Raw genomic sequence first — 18,830 nt, 5'->3', positions numbered from 1 at the left:
AGTAGACTCTCGGTAACTCGACACCCTAAAAGTATCGACAAACATGTGAGTTAGCGGGGTTTCGCTCTAAATTTTTGTCCGATTATTTTTGTGTACGTAATTATACGCATTCAAACAGTTCGATTAAATAAAATGCTAATTCTCTCATTAATTTTAATTTGGGGTTGTTTCATAATAGAATCAAAACATATAAAAAATTAACCTCGTGAAAAATAATTAAGTATATTTGTTTGTTTTTCTTTCCGCAGAGAAAACAAAAATTCTACACTGTTCAGTTTATCCCACGATTGTTCGGCTTTTTCCTGAGTGCGTAGGAATCGACGTATCACATCTACAGCTTTCAATGCATCATGGCGAGATGATGTAGATACTTCATCTGAACTGCCGATTTTTGGATTTTCCGATAAAACTAACGGTTTCAATTTTTCTATAGTTTGCAGCCAAAAGAACTGTCAATCGTGTGTTTTTACCTCCTTTACATTTTTCGCCTTTGAAGGCAAGCGTTTGGTTAGGCGAAAAAATTAACCTGTCTCATCACAATTAAACACATCTGCATCTTTATACCCTTCTATCATTGGCTTCAGAATATCATTCTTCCAATTTTCAACAGTTTCTTGAGATGCAGATGGCTCTCTCTGCAAACTTTCCTAAAAACAATGTCATGGCGCTCTTTGAATCAGGTCAACCATCCACTGCTCGCTGTAAAATACCTTGATTGAGATTTTTTTGCGAAATCCTTTGCTTTCTCTTGAATTATTGGTCCGGGTAATGGGATGGAGTGAGATCGAGTGGATTTAAACCACAAAAGAGTCGCTTCTACGTCACTGAAGTCTGATTTTCTTATGCGTTTTCTGCTTGGTTCATAAGATTCAAATGCTGAAAAAAAAAATTTCTTATTTTTGGCAAATATTGAAATAGTGTTCCGTGCAACTCCATATTCTTTGGCGAGTTCACTCTGAGTTTTACCCGATTCTAGTTTTTTAATTTAAACTTTTGATTTTAAACTTAAAGTGTGATGTTTGCGTAGAGCCATTGAATGCCATTGTATTCACGGCCGTCGATAATCAAGATGACAACCAAATGACATATTCAGCGTCTAACTAGGCTTTAGCTCTTTTTCTTTTACTCTTTTTCCAAGAAATCGTGAAACTGAGTACCACCGAAAACATTCTTTACAGCAGACGATATCAAAACTCCCAATAGATAAGATTTTCATCTAATTTTGGATGTGGACGTTTTTTTGACCATGAAAAGAATGAAAGACCTTTTTTGGAAACTCCACTAAAATGATAAGCAAGCCAACAGATTTCAAACATTCATTCTTCACATACACGCCCCCAATGCAAAAAAGGGACCCATCATAAAGAACAAAGAAACAAATAATTCTCAAAGTACCCATGAACAATGTCAAAAAATTCTTATAACTGATAATAGAAGGCCAATTATAAAAACCAGTCGTGGTGAAGGGACAAAAATCGTAGTCGACTTAAGCGGAGTTAAGCCAAACATGTGTCGAGTTAGAGAGGTTTTCCTACAATGAAATTAGTATTGTGCCAACCAAGAGAATAAGAGATGTCGAGTTACCGAGAGTCTACTGTATTATCAGAGGCGGCTCGAACTTACCTGCCGCCCGGGTGCAAAGTCTCATATGCCACCTCCAAAGAAGACTGACACGGCTCTACCATAGGGAAATTCTGGTGAAGCTATTCAGAGAAAAAAACCTTACAATTGTTCCCCACGCGGAATGTGGGCGACCATACGTCCCGCTTTTAAGAAGATTTCAAGTTTTTTGATCCGAAGTCATTTTACTGTTTTTAATTATTCCAGATAACTCAATTCACATAGCATATCTAGTTGACAAGTCATCATTACTGGCACTCATCCAGTAAAGAGGAAATATAACGAGGCGACTTTTATTTTAGAAGAATTATTTGTAAAGCCGTTTTTCTGGTGCGCCAGGGACGACAAGTAAGAAGACGAATTCTTTATTTGCCTTCATTTTGACCGTTCCAGAAAAATTAGTAGATGAGGGGACCAAAACGCACACTTGCCGCTTGTGAAATAATATATACTTGTGTGTTCCTGGTATCACTGTCCAAGCTCTGTCTTCTCTCTGAATTTTTCTCAACATTATTGTCGGAAAGGTAAGGATCGAAAGCATGATCTCATGTGCAGAATATTATTTACACAGATGGAGGGCTTAGTAGGTTATAGACCGGGGCTGCACATTTTAGAAATGAGTTTTCAAGAAAATTAGTACAATAGAAGGGCGTCGAAATTTGTAAAAGTATAAATCCGCCTCTGCTTAGAGAGCGAGTGACTAGATCGGTGAGTGACCTAGAGTCTGAAAGCATGTGAGTGACCAAAAGAGATCTAGAGAGTTTGCAAGTCCGTGAGTAACCAAAATAGTGTGCAAGCATGTAAATGAGCTCTTACAGTTTCACAGTGATTAGATTTGTTGTATTTATTTGATAGAAGAAGAAAGAGAGAGGGTGGAGTTTTTCATTATCATTTTTGAAAATTACTCTCAAGCGCTTGATCTGAAAGGATGTTCAAAGCAGCCCCTCTTCCCACCTTTATTACAGGACAAAATCTTGCACGCTTCTTGCCGTAATTCTCCCTGCCCGCTATTGGTCGTTCTCGGCAGAGCTCCTAGAAATACCTTGCATAGGTGTCTGAGTTCTGAGGGTATGGCGCTCACCAAATGCTCGTTCTGTTGTGAAGAGTCACCAAAAGCTTTGATTAAGGCTCCTTCTGAATAAATTTGGCGTTGGAACCTATACTTTGAGGGGCCCCGCACTCAAGGTAATAGAAAATGCTAATTGTAAGAAGTTGTAAAATACAAGGGGGCTGTGCTTCACACACACAACTATGAAAATTACTATAAAACATAACGAATAAGCGGGAATTATTCGTCCTGCAGATTGTTACCACAATTATTTTCGCTCCAAGCCTCATGTCTGGGAACCTTCGGCGAATCAATGAAGAGAGTGATTCTAATGGCTTTGACAACCATTAGAAAAACCCTCTCCTGAAAAAAATATTTTATTAATTTTATTTTTTCAATCAAAATTTGAATAGTTACCAAGAGAACTCTTGCACAATTATTTTAGCGTGTATTACTTTATTTTACGCAAACTGTTGATTTGTATTTATTTAATTACTTATTTTTATTGATATTTTCTATGAAATGTTTGTAAATTGCTAGCAATTTTTGTGGACAATAAATCTATAAATATAAAATTTATTTTCTATATGTCCATCCTCAATAAAAATCTTTATTCTCGCTTGAGTCTCATTCTCGCTACATTTTGCATGATAATTACAACTATAACTCCCACATTTGCCTTGGTGAACATTTCCAGCCATTGTTATTTTTCCATAGTTTCACCAGTATTTGACAACTTTGTTTAGTTTCGGCGGCATTTTTGGCAATAATTGTCAATGTCCCGTATTTGGAATCCCAATTTTCCGTATTTCTCTCGAGGAAACATGGCCAGCTTGGTAACTATGTAAATTAGTAGCCAGGAAGGCATTCCTAGCCAGTGAGGGCTTCAGAAAAAATCATTGTGCTCGGAGCCCATGATACTCTTGAGACGGCCCTGGTGTTTCATCCACAGACCAAGGCCATAACTAGGCTGGGGCAACCGGGGCACTGCCCCTGGGTCCCGAGCCGAATGGGGGTCCCCACAAAAGTTTGCATTTGTTTTGCGTAATAGTAACCCTTTCAAGAGGGGCCTCAAGGAAAATACTGCCCCGGGGCCCCAAGAAGGCACCCTACTGCCCTGCCACAGATGATGTCCACCGCTGAGATCGCATCGCCTCTGGTGTTCATGGTGAAATTAGATGAGTTCGAAAATTATATTAAAATATTCTCAGCATAATATTTTATTTTGACTGTCTCATTTCTGTCGTTTTCCCCAGATTGACGAAACACGGACATCTTTCATCTCCGATCTCGTCAGTTTCGACAGTGGATGACTTTCATCGATCCCAAATCCCTTTAACTGTTCTTAGGATGTAAACAAAGTCTTTGCCGGCGCATACAAACTGCGTGACACGTCGGTCTTAACCTGAGAAGACATCATGAAGTCCATCAAAGACTTGCCTCCAGAGTTGATGGTGGAAATTTTTTCGTATTTAACTAAATCTGAGGGACATGTGCAGTTTTTAAAGACTGTCACACCGGTATGTAAAGCGTGGAATGATCTCTCAAAAACTCCATTGCTTTGGAGAGACATCAAGATACTTTCTTGGAGCGCTTTGTGGTACTTTGCAAGGAAAGGATTGCTTCAATTTACTGAAAGCCTTCAGTTACCTAGACTTGATGGTGAACCTTTTGATTTGTCCTGTATACTACCAAATATCTGTAAACTGAAAGCTCTAGACATGTCAAGGAACAATGTGAACAGACGTTCCTTGTTGCTCGTGGCTAAACATTGTCCTGAATTGGAACGGTTAATTATGCAGTACATGAGAATCAATGATTTAAGTTGGTATCTGACTGTTCAAGAACTAGACCCCATTTTTGAAGTCTGTGGTTCAAAACTAAAACATCTGGATTTGAGTTCATCTTGTTACTCATTCAAAACCGAAGATCTTATAACGAGTATAGGCAATAAGTGCCCGTCATTGGAGGAATTTAGGTTTAGTAATCTGGATTTTGATATCTACCATCTGTTTCCAATACGTAAACTAGAGAGTGGGTGCCGCAAACTTAAGAAACTTGAATTCACTTATTGTGATGTCGTTATTGCAGACATGAATGATTGCATTGGGTTCAAAGAAATGGAAGTGTTTAGAGCTGGTGAAAGCAAATTTCATGGATTGGACTTGAACTGTTTATTGAAAAACTCAATGAATCTAGAATATCTTGAACTTATATCAAATGAAAATTTGATATTGGAAAATGTCTCGAAAATTCCATCTGATAAACTCAGAGTTCTGGAAATATGGCTTAAACGTTTTACTCATATGGATTTTGTGGCTCTGAAACAGGCAGTAGACAAGTGGAAGCATACATTGGTGAAGCTCCACCTCAGGATGTGGCAGTGGGATTTGAACACTGTTTTGAAAATTCTATTGGATAGCGATCCTAATCCAAAAATCACATCATTAACTTTTGGGAATGGTACTGTAAATTTGCAGTTTTTGAAAGTTTTCATTGAAAAATGTAGAAATCTGAGTCATGTAGTCATTGTGCCACAAGAATTCAACAAAGCATTACAGATTTTCAGTAATCGTCAAGAGGTTGAGAAAATTCTGGATCTGGATTACATAGACTTTAAAGTAAATTAGAGCAAAGAAAACAAAATTAGTCAATAAGTGGTCGGAAGCCTGTCTAATACCAGATGAAGAAGCAATAAGGATAGAATATGCATTCACAACTGAATTTTCCGTTATGAAGTGCCTCTAAAACTTCACTTTGATCAGCAGAGGAACTTCACTTTGGGAATCTTCAATGAAATGTGAGGAGAGCTGGAGATAAGGATGGTGCAAAAAGACAAAAATATATCTAGAGCTGAAGTGAATGGTAGAACGATAATGAATCTTTTCTCGTCGTGAAGTGTAGCCAGAAGTATTTGCCAGTGTGCATCATGTTTAAAGGGACAGAATGAGTGCCTATGAAAAAATCTGCTAAGACTCCCAAGGCCACCAACAGAGAATTTTATAGAAGAGACTTGAGATTCTGGAATCAAAAACGATTCAAATGAAACAGAACTAGTTCCATAGGGGCTGGGAATGTATGGAAGAACACTATTTGTGAGAAGAAACTGTCCTCGCATCCAGCTGCTACATTTTTCTCATGGAACAAAGACTTGCACAGAGAAAATAGTCTACAGTGTATGTGATATATACCTGTGAATGGTGATCGCCGACTAGTGTGGAAGGCGAAGTTTGTGGACTTCGTATCAACATGATTGTCAATACATGAGCCGATATTAGTGTCATTTGTGTGGACATTGCAAAATATGAACTATAACTGGACTATAAGACAGGTAGCAAGAAGATTTCCTTAGCTATTTTTATTTCTTTCCAATGTCAAACGATTATTATGTAATCTGTTTTGTCTCATATTTCTCTTTTCCTTGTTGTTTATTTCATAAAGGATAATGAAATTTAAGTATTTTTTTACACATTAGTCTTTTGAAGTGCTTGCAAATTTATACTAATGAATTATTCAACTTAAAGTTGGCAAAAAATGATTGGGTAGTAGAAGCGTATGATTGAATGATATAATGTGACATGTCCATGGCTCCCAAAAGAAGGAGGTTGCAGGAAGCTTTAGCCTGGCAGTTTGAAGCATACACAGAAGGACGGGATACCCCCAAAGCAGAGTGTTTATTGTTCTGCTACGAGCCCTCAGCTGACTGGAAATGTTCTGCGGTAAAAATTCCCATACATGTAATAGTGCTTTTTTGCACTTTTTCTTAAAATTCTTCCTAATTGTTCTGCAGTAGCACTAATTGTTCTGCAACGTACGTCACATATTTTGGCACATTCTGCTTTCGGGGGACACTCTATATGCTATCTTAACATTAGAAGGACCATGCCGATAATTTTGACCATTTACGATCTTCTCGCTTGATCTGCATGATGAGCCAAAATGTTGAAATTTCACGCCTTTTCCTAAACATGCTCAAATATCATGCTTTCCAACTATCATAAATACGAGGCGCGGTTCAAAATTAAGGGCCGATCACACATACGTATAAAAACCGAATGGCAATACCGATTGGTTAACGCATGATTAGTAGCATTACTTGGTCTGTTGGGAATGTAACTGGGGCCACAAATAGATGCTTGGTCAGCCGGGGCAAGCACACATTTTGGCGCCCCCCATAATGTTGAAGAAGAGGTTAAAGAGTGAAATTTGCGGTTTCTCTAGTCAGTGCCGTCTTAATGCATGGGCCCACCCAGGCACGGCCCGGGTGGGCCTCACAAAAATTAGATTTGGTTGAAATTTTCGAGAATTTGCCCTGTAGGGCCTCAAAAAATCACTTGGCCCGGGGGCCCATGATGCTTTTGAGACGGCCCTGTCTCTAGTCAGGCGTCCGGGCACCAGACCCGCCTGCACCCCCAGTTGCGGCCCTGAATGTAACCGCCATATTGCTGTCATTTGATTGTTGTCTGCCTGCACAAAACAGTGTGTTAAAATGAGTGCGGTAATAACAAATCCTGCCAGTTGGGAAATTCAATCAATGATTAGATTTCTAAGCGCAATAGGACATAATGCTGCTCAAACTCACCATCAATTGTGTGAAACATATGGACCTACCGCAATAAATGAAGGAAAAGTGAGGCAATGGTGTCGCGAGTTTAAGGAAGGCTGTTCAAATGTTCATGATGAGCAGAGAATTGGCAGACCTAGTGTCCCAACTGACGATCTCGTTGAGCGTGTGAATGCAAAAGTAAAAGAAAATTGTCGCTTTAGCAATCTTTCTGTAGAATTTCCAGAAGTTTCTAGGACAACATTGTTGAGAATCAAGACAAACTCTAAGTTATCGAAAACTGTGTGCACGATGGGTATCGAAAATGCTTATCTGGGCATCTGCGTGTGCTTTTCTCGACTGTTTTAACCATGATGGAGACGAATTTCTTTCCCGTATGATCACTAGTGATGAAACGTGGATTTCATACGTCAATGCTGAGACGAAACCACAATACATGTTGATCCCAATCGACATCCATGCAGTGTGGCATCATTCCGGTTCACCTAAACCTAAAAAATTCAAACAAATCCAGTCTCAAAGAAAAATCATGGCAACTGTATTCTGGGACCAAAAGGGTGTGCTTTTGCAGCGGAATTTTATGCAGAAGGTTTGAAAAAGCTGGTTTCATGATATCAGAAGTGTTTGGAACGACATGGTGATTATGTAGAAAAATAAAGTAATCATGTAAATTTTTGAAACAATTAATAATTTTTTTTATTTTTTCAATTGTTTTCATTTCATTACTGATCACCCCTTAATATTGAACTGTGCCTCATAAATAAAAAAAAAAACAGCGGAGATATTTGTAGTTATACATAGCAAGACCATCACAGGTCAAATTGACCAGTAACATTATAGGCACGTTCATAGCATGTGCAGAGCTAATATTTTGTTAAATTGTGGCATCAAATTCCTACTAATATAGATATGCTCACTCAGGCTGATTGAAAGCATCCTTAATGATAGACTAATTACAAAATAAAAAAACTAATATGTGGCCAAAAATGTAGTGATGTGAATAATTGAATCTGTGTAATAATCATCACTAGCCAAAGAATTGAGAGTCAAAGCTGTCTGGACGGCAGGTTGAACTGACAAGCAATGTATATGCTCTGTGTGTGTTTGTGTATGTGCGGTTTTTCTTGATTTAAATAAAGTGATAATACAACATGGTGGCAGCGGTAAAAGGCCATAACAACAAAGTAGCAGCAGAAAAAAAATGTTCTGACACACATCAAGTAGATGAAAATCAGTACTTGTAAGGAACTTTCAATCTGAAAAGTAAACACGGCTGATCCATCCACTTTCCTTTTGCAATTCCAGCAATACAGGTGAACCAGGCATTCCAGATATTGTTCGATCAAACAATGGGCCTTAGTTTGATCCAGTGCGAACATTGGAATTTCAAACGTATTCTAAAGGGTATGGATTCACATACATTTCTAGTAGCCCAAAGTTTCCTTCAAGTAATGGACTAGTTGAGTCAGCAGTTAAAACAGTTAAAATCTTGATTAAGAAGTGAGAAGATCCATACATTGCTTTGATGGTATATCGAGCAACTCCTCTAAATGATTTAAATGAAGTGATAATACAACAGAATCTTATCTGAAAGCTAGTAGAAATTTGAGCATGTAATGATTATTTTTCTTCATCAATATTTGCTGAAGTACTGAAGCAGAATAATACTACCTCAGTATGTATAATAATAAAAGATGAAATAAATTTCATATGAAATTAATCAGAGATCTCTATATGAAACATGTTTGATGTGTTTACCTATAAAAACGTTACATTTTGTACTGAGAAATTGAATTTTCTGGATGTTAATGCTGAAACTGATATTTGGAATGAAACATGATCCGCGCCTCTTCCGAGAGTCGAACCTGGGTCCCCTTGCATACCGGGCAAGTGCGTTAACCAATACACCAGAGACACTTTTCAATTCATTGGTTAGCGCACTTGCCCGGTATGCAAGGGGATCCAGGTTTGATTCCCACAGGAGGCAAATGACTTTTCTTTTCAAATATCAGTTTCGACATTAACATCCAGAAAACTCAAATACCATCTCTTCATTACATTTTGTGTTTCCTGGGAAAGAAAAAGGGAAATATTCTTCTATTACATTCAGTGCATTGAAATATTGAAGTAGGCCTATATATTCTCAAAGTGAGAAATTTCTGAAACAATTGAGTTTTACAACGAAACAAAGTTATAGTCTTGATCAGATGGCTTGAAAGCATTCTGTATCATTCATTTGCCAGTGTGCATTTTCCACAACGTTTGATGTATCCCCAAGACAGGCTTTGTCAATTTGTAGAAGAAAAAATTGAAAGTAGAAAAGTTGATTTTGTTCTTGTTGAACAAATCCCTTATTTGTTCAAGAATCAGAATTTTTTCCAACAACAATGGCAAGTGCTACTGTACTAGAAAAAAGACAGCAATGTCAGGTCCCGCTATACAATAATAAAACAAACGAAGGTAGATCCTGCATATGCCACTGCTGGTAGTCCAGAGAGACAGCCCTTATATTTCCTTAACTTCTCGTATTATAAATCGACTAGAAAATCAATACATATAGTAAACATATGGCAGAAAAGAATAGTTTATACATCTACAATTCAGTGAAATGCTAATAACAATGCTCAAGTGACCAGAGAAATGTATCATTTTAAATGAACTATAGTTATTATATCCTCTCTGGAATATAAAATGACACTATATGAAAAAGTGCTTTGTGATTAGATAGTAATATTGTTATGTAGGCCAGGGCTTGACAAATCCTAGGCAGGGTCACAACTAGGGGAGAGCAGGAGGGCCTGATGCCTCAGGGGCTGGACCAGAAGGGGCACAGAATTCACCTGAAACATATTTTGATAGCATACTTTGAAGTTGAAATTTAATACAATTATTTCACAGGAATATTAAACATTTTTAAATATAATAACAAGCTGGTTCATGCGACCGACTGGTCTTGAGACAGTTAAGAGAGTGTATGTGAGAGTCCTTATCTTTTGTCGCTTGCTGGGCTAGGCAGGTGCAAGCGAGAAGCAGGTGCAAGAGTTCGCCACACGTACATTATGGATAGACTACATGTACCGTTGAGTCACCTCACACCCTTTAACTGCTTCTACATTTGGGGTGTCAAAATGCTGACTTGCCCTGGGTGACAAAGTATGTAGTTGTGCCCTGATCATGCCATAGCCAATTTCGTTTGGGGGGGAGATAAATTTCATTTCGGGGGGGAAAGTGATAAAACAATAGATTTGGCCATCTTTTTTCCTTTTTCTGTCATTTTCTCACATTTCTGGGGGGGGGGGGTAGACCCCCCAAGTCCTTCCCCTTACTGCGGCCTTGGTCCTGATCCTGGGTGCCAAAAGACCATTATGACTAAAAAATTCATATTGGCACCTAAATTCGTCTGTAAGTGATTACTAGTGATTACTTTGCTCAGGCAAAAGGAATATGCTTAGCACCTAGGTTTTTCAAACCCTAGCATAGGTGATTATCGTTATATAGGATTTTCACTGTATTTTCAAATAATCGATAAATCCTGAATCATGAATGATTAAAAAATACATTTAGTCATGGTCATGTGGAGTGGGGGGCAAAAAAAAATCTGTCCATAGAGGGCTTGTCTTTAAGAATGTGGAGATGCCATGAACATGTCTCACCTAGTGATTGAAATTGTATGTTGTTATTAATGATTCTGCATTCATTCCGCCTGTACTTACACAATTTTGGTTTTTTAGCTTCTTTGACTTTTTGAAATTTATATACATATTTTTCCCCTTCAAATGAAGTTTTTGCCTAAATTTTTTCACTCTTTTGGTAATAGTGAATATATGTATGCAGGGTCTGCCCAGACTTTTTCTGTCCTGTTATTGTGAAAATTTTTGCTGTTTTTGTGAAAAGGGTTATTAATTTTATGAAAAATAAGTAATTTTGTGGGAAGCAAAATAAGCTAGTTAATTAATCACAAAAGAAGTTAAATGCCAAATTATGGTTTTATTAATTTGCATTTTGTGGAGGGTTCGGAAAACTGACCCAAATTTTAGCCGGACAAACCTCTGGTATGTAATATGTTTTTTTCATTAAGCATGAGCTTCAACTATTATTATCAGCTCATGGATCTTGTAGCAAGTTTTGATTGTTCATTTTTCAATAAAATAATAGTCTTATACATTAGATCAGTAGTTAAAAATGTGTGATCGTGCTCTATCCATTATGGCATATTGTACATTCATGTACAAGCCCTGTATCTTAGGGGAGGGAACAGTTGTAGTATAATCCTATTGTTTTTCCTTCATGATTTCGTTTTGGCTACTTTCTTGCTAATGGATGTTTTTTGTTTCAGCAGGGGTTGTGAATCTTCTTTTTTTTACTAGTTTTTACCAAGATGATGCTATTTTCCCATTAAGTGCAGGATATGAAGATCACTATGATGCTGTACTAGTTCTTTTTATTTTTTTTGTTTTCTTGCATCATGTTTTCTATTTTGAGTATCTGTATGTGTTGTCTAAAAATCTCCAATTCAAGTTTTTAAAAGTCAGGGCGACAAGGTCATTAAGGGGTTGAAAATTTTTTTTTTCTGCCAAACTTTGCCTCAACTAAGGTCTTACAACAACTAAAATGAGAAATAAAAGTTTTAACCACTAACACCTTAACAAAGCCAGTCAAACAGTTAACCAGGAAATGTACAGAGTAGAGTATACAAATGCGCAACCAAGGACTCATCTTAATTTCGACCATGGTGTCTGATTTGATCATGGCCGCTATGGTGGTCGAGTGGTCATAGTGACAGACTCGCATCGTGAGGGCCCGTGTTTGAACCCCACCATCGCCATAGTGGTGGTCGGCTGAAGTTGGTTTTCTGTGGTTCCCAACTTCAAGGCACGAATGTGAGCCGATCTCCCCGTTAAAAAAGTCTCGTCACAGAGAGCAACAGACCTACAAACAGCACAGATGTAATTCAATCATAACACATCACTCACTTCTCTTCTGAAATATAGATGGCGGCACTGAAAAATCAAACATAACACTACATACGCACTCAGACTGTTAAGTATACACACAGTTACACCTCCGGCACAACTCACTAGGTAGTAAATCATCATAAATGGTGATAGACCTGAGTTGTAAAAAATCTTACAATATTTTTATTTAATTAAAAAATTAAAATGCAATTAGCCCTAAAAGTCTGTGACAAACTTTGATTAATTCATTTATACAAATATAGGACCACAATAAGCAAAATGCCCAATGAGGTGACTGAAAAAAAGATGCTCATAACAAATATGGATGTATATTTCTAAAACACAGCAACCCAATTAAAAATGCAATTATAGAAACTAAAAACTATATACAATGATAGAACAAAATACAATGCCCATAAAAAATGTTTGGTTGTCTTATGTAAGTATGGATACCTCCTCGATTTAACCTCAACATGTTTATCATATTTCTTTTTAAACGTGTCAATTGTGTTAGAATTTACTACCCACAGGGTAAGCTATTCCATTTATTAACAACCCTATTACAGAAAAATTCCCTGCAATACCACAACCTAGAATTATCTCTCACCAATCGATACTGATTTCCCCTTGTCAAAGCAGTTGATTGACGGAGTATCAATAATCCATCCCATTGAGAATTTGTAACACTTCGATCATATCCCCCCCCCCCCCAAAAAAAGCTTGCTTTCTTCTAATGTAAACATATTCGAAAAATGAAGTCTCTTGCCATAACTCAAGCTCAGTGTGTCAATAAGGACAAGTCTTCTCTGCACTTCTTCAACCAAGTCTATAGCCCTCTGTAGGTATGGTCTCCAAAACCTTGCAGCATACTGCAGTCCAGGGCGAACTAAGCCTCAGAAAAGTGGAAGAATGACTTTAGGAGAATGTGAAAAGACCTTTTTTTGAAAATGAAAACCCACACAAGCATTCTATTCACCTTTTTGACCACCGCTGAATAACGTTCAGAAAATCTAAGCTGCTTGTCAATGAAAATTCCCAAATCTGTGACCCTAGTAGCATCCCGGATAGTGATACCATTCAACTTGTAAGAGAAACGTGCAGTTTGTCCAATCAGAGAATTCCCTGTTCACCATAGCCCGTTATGACCTATCTCTTAATGACAATTCTATCTAATTCAGCAAGTTGCCCCCAATCTCATGTAAACGCTTCAAGAGTTTATCATGGTGGACCAGATCATATGACTTCTGGAAATCAAGATAAACAACATCTATATTTTTGCTTTTACCCAAAGCCTTAATCACATGATCATAGAAACAAAGGAGGTTGGTTACAACCCCTTTCTGAACCCATTCTGATTATCCGACACTATATTGTTCTTGTCCATCCACTTTACCAATTACTTTTTAATAATAATTTTCAAAAGTTTCAAGAGGGAGCTCGTCAAACTCCCTGAACAATAATTGCACACAGCTTCTCTATACTACTCTTTTTAAACATCGAAAGCACATTAGCAAGCTTCCAACCCCTTGGTACGATACCCTCGGCAACACTGCTCAGTGCAACTGGTATTTGCTTGGGTATTCACCCAATTTCTTTAATGAAATATTTCTATAATCAAATTATAATTTTTGCGGAACTATATCTGTACAGTGATTTTAACATTCAAATAAAATTTAATTATTTCATTTCCAATGAATTGCCTTTTCTATTCATTTTGGTGGTAAAGTTGTTTGTGCTTTTATTCAGTTTGAATGTTAAAATCGCTGCTGCACACTGTCTCCGTTTCATAATTTTGTTTAGCAGGATACAACCCTTTATTGTTGTTGAATACTGTTATATTTTATTAATTATACATAAATTAAAATCATGAATAGCTGTTAAACCAGAATTACACTATAGAAGTTTTATAAAAGTTCTTTTATAAAACCTGAAAAATGCAACCAATGAGCTCATTGGTTACATTCGAGCAAATGCAATCGATAAGCTTATAGGTCGCATTTTTCAAATTTTATAAAAGAACTATAGTATAATCCTCGCCTTAACTATTTTTCTAATTGAAATACAGTAAAACTTACTGTAAACCACCTTAAGGAATGGGCCAGCACTGAATTGGGCCAGTTTTTCCTAGTGCTGAATTTTTTCTCCTTCCTATTGTTGTTTACCTGTATCAAGTATTAAGAAGTCATCTTTCCAGAAGACTTTATTTTCTCAGTAATTAAATGCTAATAATAACATGGCTGGCATCTTTTTATCAACAACTAGAGCAACAGTCTTCTAGGGTAAGTTTATTTATATCATTTTTTAGTTCTATATATTTTACCAATGCTATGATGAAGCATCAAGATTACGTACCAGTATTTCTTTGGCTCTGAGGTACAGATTTGAATTTTTTTTCCTTGTGTGGGGTGCTTTGAAAATAAATTTTGGTAATAAGTAAATTTTCAAGTCCAGAAATTTTTTTTTTAACTAGTTAAAAATGCAGTTTAATTGTGTAGAAAAACAATTACTTGCACCAAATTATTTAACACAATTGGAATATTCCAGTTGTGTAAATTTAATTTCAATAAGTAATAGGTACTTCTATTTAGTGACATTTATGAATAAATATAATTCATTACTTCCAATTAATTATTAGTAATACAAATAACTTGTGATGCTTGAAATGTAAGTAATTGTAGTTATGAGTGTTCTGTTCTAATTATAGAGCTGTTTCATTCTTCACCGATATATGTTAATTTAGTGACAGCGCAAAAATGTTTTGAAAATATTTAAATGCAAATTAGTTTTTGGTTCAGTTTGCTAGAAAATTTTTATAAACACAATAAACATATCACATTACTCTTTTACAATGAGCATTTTTTTTTTTTTTTGATTAGGTATGTGAGGTACATTTCAAAGAGGGTGATATTGAGAGGGAGACATCACCGTACGATGGAAAACTGGCAGAAAATTTACTGTGAGACTTTCTAATCCTCGTCCAAAGAAAGGAGCAGTGCACTCTATTTTTCCAGGATGCCCAAATTATTTGTCATCGAATGAGCCAGACAGAGAGCATCCAGATGAGAAGAAGGCGAGGATGGAAAAGCAGCACTTACAGAAAGCTATACATTTGAGTTTGAAGAGTAAAGAAGAGGAGGATAACAAAGTTAGTTTTTGAAGTGCCTTCAAAACTTTGAAGTGTCTGATTATTAGAATGTTATAAATAAACAAGGCCTCACAATTTTTGCCCATATTGTAAGTGACATTGCACCATTAATAGATGCTTCAGTTATTATTAATGATAGCTTAGAGTTGAAGGTTTTTCTGTATTCAGCCCAATTAAATACTTTGTGTGGTAACAACATCCCTAAAAACACTAACTGCTTTCATCAATTATCAAATGTACTTGATTCTATTCAATCCTTACAAGAAAAGAAAGCATGCAATAGCAACGATATTGTCTTGAACAATTTGGAGTTCATGCTGAATCAGCAGGAAAATAATTTCTCAGAATCTTTCAGTTTCACAAAGAACAGATGCATTTGTTAGGACTTAAAAAGAAACAGTTCAGGTATTCACCTCAATTGATGATATTTTCAGCTCTGCTTTACACAATATCACCTCATGCTTACAGGTTTTTGAGAAATTCTGGAGCTTTGATTATTCCTCATCCCACTACATTGAGGAGAATCTCCTGTAGTTTAAAGACTAGTCCTCATTTGGAACACCTAGATTCTGGATTTTTGAAGTATATAGAGGAAAAAAGCAAATTTATATAAAAGACCATGAGAAAACGGTAGTTCTTATGATGGATGAAATTCATCTTAAACCATACATTGATTATAAGGGAGGTAGTGTTGTGGGAACAGCAATCGGTAGCAAAGAAGCTGCCACAAGTGTTCATGCTTTTATGATAAAAAGCATATTATCTAATTATGAAGATGCTGTCCATATCTTCCCTGCAAAAACACTGAGTAGTGAAAAAAATTATTTTGCAGTTAGAAAAAATTGGATTTTCGGTTTTGGCAGTGGTAAGTGACAACAATTCTATTGATAGGAAGGCCATGTCTTTTTTTGCTAGCCCACCTGAACTAAACAAAGTATCCACATCCGGTAGATTCCCAAAGATCTCTTTTTTTCATCATAGATCCAGTTCACATACTCGAGTGTATTAGAAATAATTGGTTAAATCTGGACAATGCTAAGAAATGCATGGTTTTTCCCAACTTGTATGCATTTTCAAAGTTGGGAAAAAACATGCATTTCTTAATCAAATTTGACACACCATCATTTTCAGCGTTGAGAAAACTGCATGAATTGGAACATGTGAATATTGTCAAATTTGGGTATGGGCTAACTCACAAAGCATTGAATCCTACAAATCTTGAAAGACAAAATGTCAAACTTGTCTTGCAGGTTTTTAAGGAGTTCACCATCAATGCGTTAGTACAATTAGGGGAAAAGCATGAATTAAACCATTGCAAAACAACATCGTCATACATAGAACTAATTCTGCATTGGTGGTGGATTGTTAATGTGAAAACACCAGACAAAGGCCACAGAAAAAATAATTTGTATATGCATCCATTAACTGCAGCTCCTAATGATGAGCGATTACTCTTCTTAAAGAAATTTGTCTTTTGGTTGGACATCTGGAAGCAATCTAATTGCACTAATGGAAATCTCACAAATGAAACCCACACAGCTTTAACCAATACAACCAAAGCTCTCGTAGACATCTCTTCTTATTGCACAGAGAAACTAAAAATGAAGTATATCCTTACTGGAAAGTTGCAGACAGATGCCCTTGAACAAAGATTTGGAAAATATAGAATGTTGGCTGGCATAGGCTGGCATAGAACTTGGAAGTCTGGGGGGGGGCATGGTCATTATTGCTGGGGGGGGGGGCAAGATGATGATAATGTCAATTCGTATATACATTAGATCAGTCGACTCCACCTTTGACGCTGGGGGGGGGGGGGCAATGCCCCCTACCCCTACCCCCCCCCCATATCTCCGCCCATGTTGGCTGGATCTAAGTACAATGTATCTGTTTAATATCTAAATTTAATGAGGAGGAAATTAAAATATGACACTGATTCAGATTTTGAAAAAATTGAAAATTTTGTGCCTGTTTTGGTGTACATGCATATATACTATATGTAATAATTTAAAATGTGAATTGTGTGTGCAGGGAGCAGCTGGTTGCAGATAGAGAATTAGTGGTAGAGGGCTGTTATAAATTGATTGTGGGTGTAAACAGAAGGTTTACAGTTTCCAAATGCAGATGTGATAAGAATTGTTACCTTCTCATTCATAGTGGCCCAAAAGCTTCTATCAGTAGAAAATGAGGAAAAATTCCTTAACATGATTAGCCAAAGGGTTTTCATGACAAAATTAATTATGAGCCTTCTCACTAATTTTGAAGTTTTTAATGATGTAGATGTTTGTTTTCTGGGTCATGAAGCTGAGTTTATTGTTAAAAAAATAGTTTGGGTAACAACCAACATACTTTTGAAAAATTATTGTAATGTAAAAAATGATGTTGTTAAAGGATTTCCTAAAAAGCATAAACTTCAGACATTTCAAAAATAGATGTTTTGGTCAGAGGAAAATTCAAAACAGTTGCCATACACAGAAACCCAGTTATTAATGCTATTTATTTATGCTAATATGATGTAAGATGTTTTTCATTACACAATTGATGCAATGCAGTATCAAAACAAAATTTATTTACTGAAACTAATCAATGTATGGGAAGTTAAGGATTAAAAATGGTTTAGGTTACTGGAATGTAACTTTTCATAATAAAGCATTTCAGCGTTCTTTCCTGAAAGCTTCCAAAAAATTAATTGTGCTTGAAATGCTTTTTTACTCACAAGAAACTTCAGAACCTAAAGTGTCTTAGGCCAGCATTACACTACAAAAGTTTTATGAAACTTCTTTTATAAAACTTGAAAAATGTAACTAATAAGCACATCTGTTGCATTTGACCAAATGCAAGCAATAGTCTTATTGATTGTTTTTCTTTCAAGATTTGTAAAAATCTTTTATCGATCATTTGTAGTGTAATTTTGACCTTACAAGCAAAAAATCATTTCAAGGGAAACTGATTTTTTGAGACTTTTCAATCAAGAACACTTTGTTGTGAAAATTTCCACTCCAGTGACCTAGATTCTTGACCCTCTGCATATGAAATAGATTTTCTGTCAATGTATACATTCTCTATGTAAATCTACAATTAGTCCTGAGAAACCTTGGGCAACCCCATATATATATATATATATATATATATATATATATATATATATATACACTGCTCAAAACAATTAGAGGAGCAAGCAAAAAAGTGAAGAAAACCGTGCGAGACAGCCACGCATTGGCATACAATGGATCAGGGGCGTAGCCAGAAATTTCGTTCGGGGGGGGGGGGGGAGGACCAAAATGACAGAACAATGGATTTGGCCATCTTTTTCCCCTTTTTTCGGTCATTTTCTCACATTTCGGGGGGGACCAGACCCCCAAGTCCCCCTCCCCTCGCTACGCCCTTGCAATGGATAGTACACGCGTATCAATGCTCGATTGGATCGATCATGCCCAAACATGCTCGATTGGATTCAGGTCAGGAGAGCACGCTGGCCATTCCATACGCTGTATTGTTTCA

General features: G+C 36.6%; 1 protein-coding gene across 1 annotated transcript; it reads left to right on the top strand.

The window, feature by feature from the left end:
* Nucleotides 1-4,086: 4,086 nt before the first annotated feature.
* Nucleotides 4,087-5,298, top strand: LOC149072339 (F-box/LRR-repeat protein 6-like). The gene has a single exon (XM_089246778.1). It carries the CDS (start codon nt 4,087-4,089, stop codon nt 5,296-5,298), a length of 1,212 nt encoding a protein of 403 aa, XP_089102904.1.
* Nucleotides 5,299-18,830: the final 13,532 nt, after the last annotated feature.

The sequence above is a fragment of the Pholcus phalangioides genome, unplaced genomic scaffold (genome assembly GCF_987345545.1).
Source record: "Pholcus phalangioides strain wild (caught in Gottingen) unplaced genomic scaffold, Ppha-v1.0 ptg000017l_1, whole genome shotgun sequence".
In the NCBI taxonomy this organism is placed as follows: domain Eukaryota; kingdom Metazoa; phylum Arthropoda; class Arachnida; order Araneae; family Pholcidae; genus Pholcus; species Pholcus phalangioides.
This window is presented reverse-complemented; position numbering and strand designations above follow the sequence as displayed.